Source organism: Onychomys torridus, chromosome 4, assembly GCF_903995425.1.
Source record: "Onychomys torridus chromosome 4, mOncTor1.1, whole genome shotgun sequence".
In the NCBI taxonomy this organism is placed as follows: domain Eukaryota; kingdom Metazoa; phylum Chordata; class Mammalia; order Rodentia; family Cricetidae; genus Onychomys; species Onychomys torridus.
In genome coordinates, this window is record NC_050446.1 from 85,801,856 (window position 1) to 85,805,201 (window position 3,346).

At 33.0% G+C, this 3,346-nt stretch overlaps 1 protein-coding gene across 1 annotated transcript; it reads left to right on the plus strand.

The window, feature by feature from the left end:
- Positions 1–728: 728 nt before the first annotated feature.
- On the plus strand, positions 729–1,649 carry LOC118583016 (olfactory receptor 4K3-like). Its single transcript, XM_036186268.1, has one exon. The coding sequence runs from the start codon at positions 732–734 to the stop codon at positions 1,647–1,649; it is 918 nt and encodes a 305-aa protein (XP_036042161.1). The 5' UTR covers positions 729–731.
- Positions 1,650–3,346: the final 1,697 nt, after the last annotated feature.

Sequence of the window (3,346 nt, forward strand, 5' to 3'; positions counted from 1 at the left end):
GAAGTAAAGGGAGAGATTCGAGAAAGGAAAAAAAAGAAATGAAACAGAAAGGTAGAGAGGCAGAGAGAACAGCTTTCATGAATACATTATTCAAATTATTTTATGAAATCTCACCATTTAGATTTGAAAATATGTAAGTATATGATAATAAGTAACATCCTTCAGTCTAGTAATACATGATTGTTTAGAGAGACATTCCAATGAACAAGTACAAATTTCAAAGAAAGACAATGCTAAAAATGTGTCTTCAGCATGTGGATTCAAAATTTATTTGATTTTTCATTTTTATCATTCCTTTTAATAGAGCTGTTATAATTCTGTCTGTTCAGACATAATTAAAAAAAGATTTGTGCCTGGAAATGTTGTATTTATGTTTAAAATGTGTCAATGGATTGTCATTCCGGTATTATGGCAGTCAACTGAAGAGGCTATAAATATAACTCAAATATTCATTAAAGAAAATTACCTTTGAAAAAGTTAGATTAAAGGATGGGAAATGTAAACAAATATTTGCTACTTACAATAAAATTTTTCCTATATTTAGGAAATTTCCTAATTAGAAGGAATATACAAACTCAAGGAGGTTATTTTAAACTTCACTGGATACAATGCTAAGATATAATTTGTATTCTTTTTGCTTACTTGACTCTAAACATTAAGTTACTGTTTCTGTTTCAGGAATTCTTAGTTAGGCTCTGTCTCTCTCAACCCATTGGAGCACAGTGTACAAAATGGAAGAAACAAACCAGTCTGTGGTGTCTGAGTTTATTTTTCAGGGACTTTGTACCTCAAGAGAACTACAGATCTTCCTCCTGCTGCCATTTTCCACCCTCTACCTGATGAGCGTGGTAGGCAACCTCTTTGTTGTGATATTAATCATCACTGATCATCATCTCCATTCTCCCATGTACTTTCTGTTAGCTAATCTCTCATTTATTGACCTCTGTCTTTCCTCAGTTAATATCCCCAAACTGATCACAGACCTCCTAACAAATACTAAAACAATTTCTTTTGGAGGGTGCATGAGCCAGATCCTCTGTGTGCATTTATTTGCAGGGGGTGAGATGATACTTCTTGCATCGATGGCATATGACCGATATGTGGCCATCTGCAGGCCACTCCACTACACCACCATCATGGACAGACAGAAGTGCATCTGGCTTATTTTGATATCATGGATCATTGGATTGGTACACTCCATTAGTCAACTGATCCTGATTTTGGAACTACCTTTCTGTGGACCTAGAGTAATAGACAGCTTTTTCTGTGATATTCCTTTGGTGATTAAATTAGCCTGCACAGATATTAGTACTCTGGGAATCGTGGTAAATGCTGAGAGTGGTGTTTTAGCAACAACCTGTTTCATTCTCTTGCTGATATCTTACACTTATATTCTATTAACTGTTCAGCTTCACTCTAAAGAAGGCTCATCAAAGGCACTCTCTACCTGTACATCCCACATCATAGTGGTTGTGCTATTCTTTGGGCCTGTCATATTCATCTATCTGTGGCCAGTCAACATCACTTGGGTTGACAAGTTTCTTGCTGTGTTTTACTCAGTCATCACACCACTCCTGAATCCTGCCATCTATACACTGAGAAATAGAGATATTAAGAATGCCATAAAGAAGCTGATGAATCATATGTGAGTCTGGAATAATCATTACACATCTTATGTTATCAGCAAATTCATTGTGTACACAACATTTTATACAAATTTTAGTGGAAATTCAGGTACATAATTACTTGTTTCTGGAATCAGAGTTGTAATTAGCATATCATTTTGAAAATAAACATTAGAAAAAAATATTCAAAATTACAATGTTAATAGTTTTGCCACATAGAATGAGTAATAGTTATTCAAACATACTTATATATAGAAGAGTAGAAGATGAAAATAATGATGAAAAATAATTATCACATGTTACTACACTTCATCTGAGTTCCAAAAATTGTTTGTCACCTTAATTACATTGTTATTAATAAAATCCTCTTTGATTTACTTTTCAATTTTACCATCTTTTGAAATATGAAATTATACATCACTCATAATTCTATCTTTGTGTCAGAGGACATTTAAAGTATTTGTGAAGACTGCAGCCACTTAAGAAATCAAAATGCTAAAACAATCAAATCATAATGATAGTTGCCTCATGTTGATATAATCTCTACCAGTTTGAAAGTCTTAAATACTCATATGAATTCAGAATTTTCTTATATTTTATTGCTTAACCAAAAGGAAAACTTGTTTACAATATTTAAATATACTTTGCTCAGATCACAAATTATTTGCATGATCATGATTTTATATTATATAATGGAATAACAAAACTGCTAAGGCCAGTTAGGTAAACATTGTATGCTCTTGATAATATGGTGTATATAGTGATTCATGTTAAATTCCATTTGATGTAGTGAGTATTTGCTGGGTAAACTATATGGTATACATTTTTACAAGAGTTTGAAGTCTAATTTATTTTTCAACAGATATGAAAGTGAGAACTTCTTGAATATCATTGCAATATTTCATGAGCTAATGGTTAAAATTAACTTGTATTTATATTCTAATATGTTAATGAAGTTGTCATAATATATTACCTAATAAAACCACACAAATACCTGCATCATGTTTTCCCAAAATCATATTTTCCCAAAATCATAAGATTAGATAAGCATGGCTCATATCTGGCTGCAGACTTTGATGTGTACATGTTGTAGGTTCTGGTATCTTTTTCAGAAAAAAATTTATCTCCAATTGTTTACAGATTTAACCCTCAACAATTTTGTCACCATATTTTTTATTAAATATGTTCTTTGAAAATATTACATCTGATACAGTTCCTGACCTCTTATTCCTCTCCCACTCTTACTATCCCCTTCCCAGACACAAAAACACACACAAGTCCATTTCTAAATTTATGTAGTTTTGTTTGCTTTGGGATCCACTAAAATGACCCCTAGCCATCTGTGGGTCCATTGTTTCCAACTATCCCTGAGGCACTATGACCTAATCAGTGGGTCTCAACTGAAGAAAATGCCTTGCACTGTCCCAGAATCATCAGTAGCTCACAGTTCAACAAGGAGATATAGTAGTACATAGCTACTCTATGATCTTTGACTGTTGATGATTATGTTGTATGATTATTTTCTTGGGTTCATGACTGAATTGGCTGTACCATACCCACAAGTTTACATTTTACAGTTCGTGTGTGTGTGTGTGTGTGTGTGTGTGTGTGTGTGTGTGTGTGTGTAAAATAAGAATTATAATTATATCAATGAAACCAATGAACAAAGTATCACAGCCTAAAAATTAAGGAAGAAAGGAAACACATATTGCCGAGGATCA

What these genes read in the sequence shown, in the direction of transcription:
- LOC118583016 (XM_036186268.1), top strand. Translation starts at nt 732, where the DNA reads ATGGAAGAAACAAACCAGTCTGTGGTGTCTGAGTTTATTTTTCAGGGA.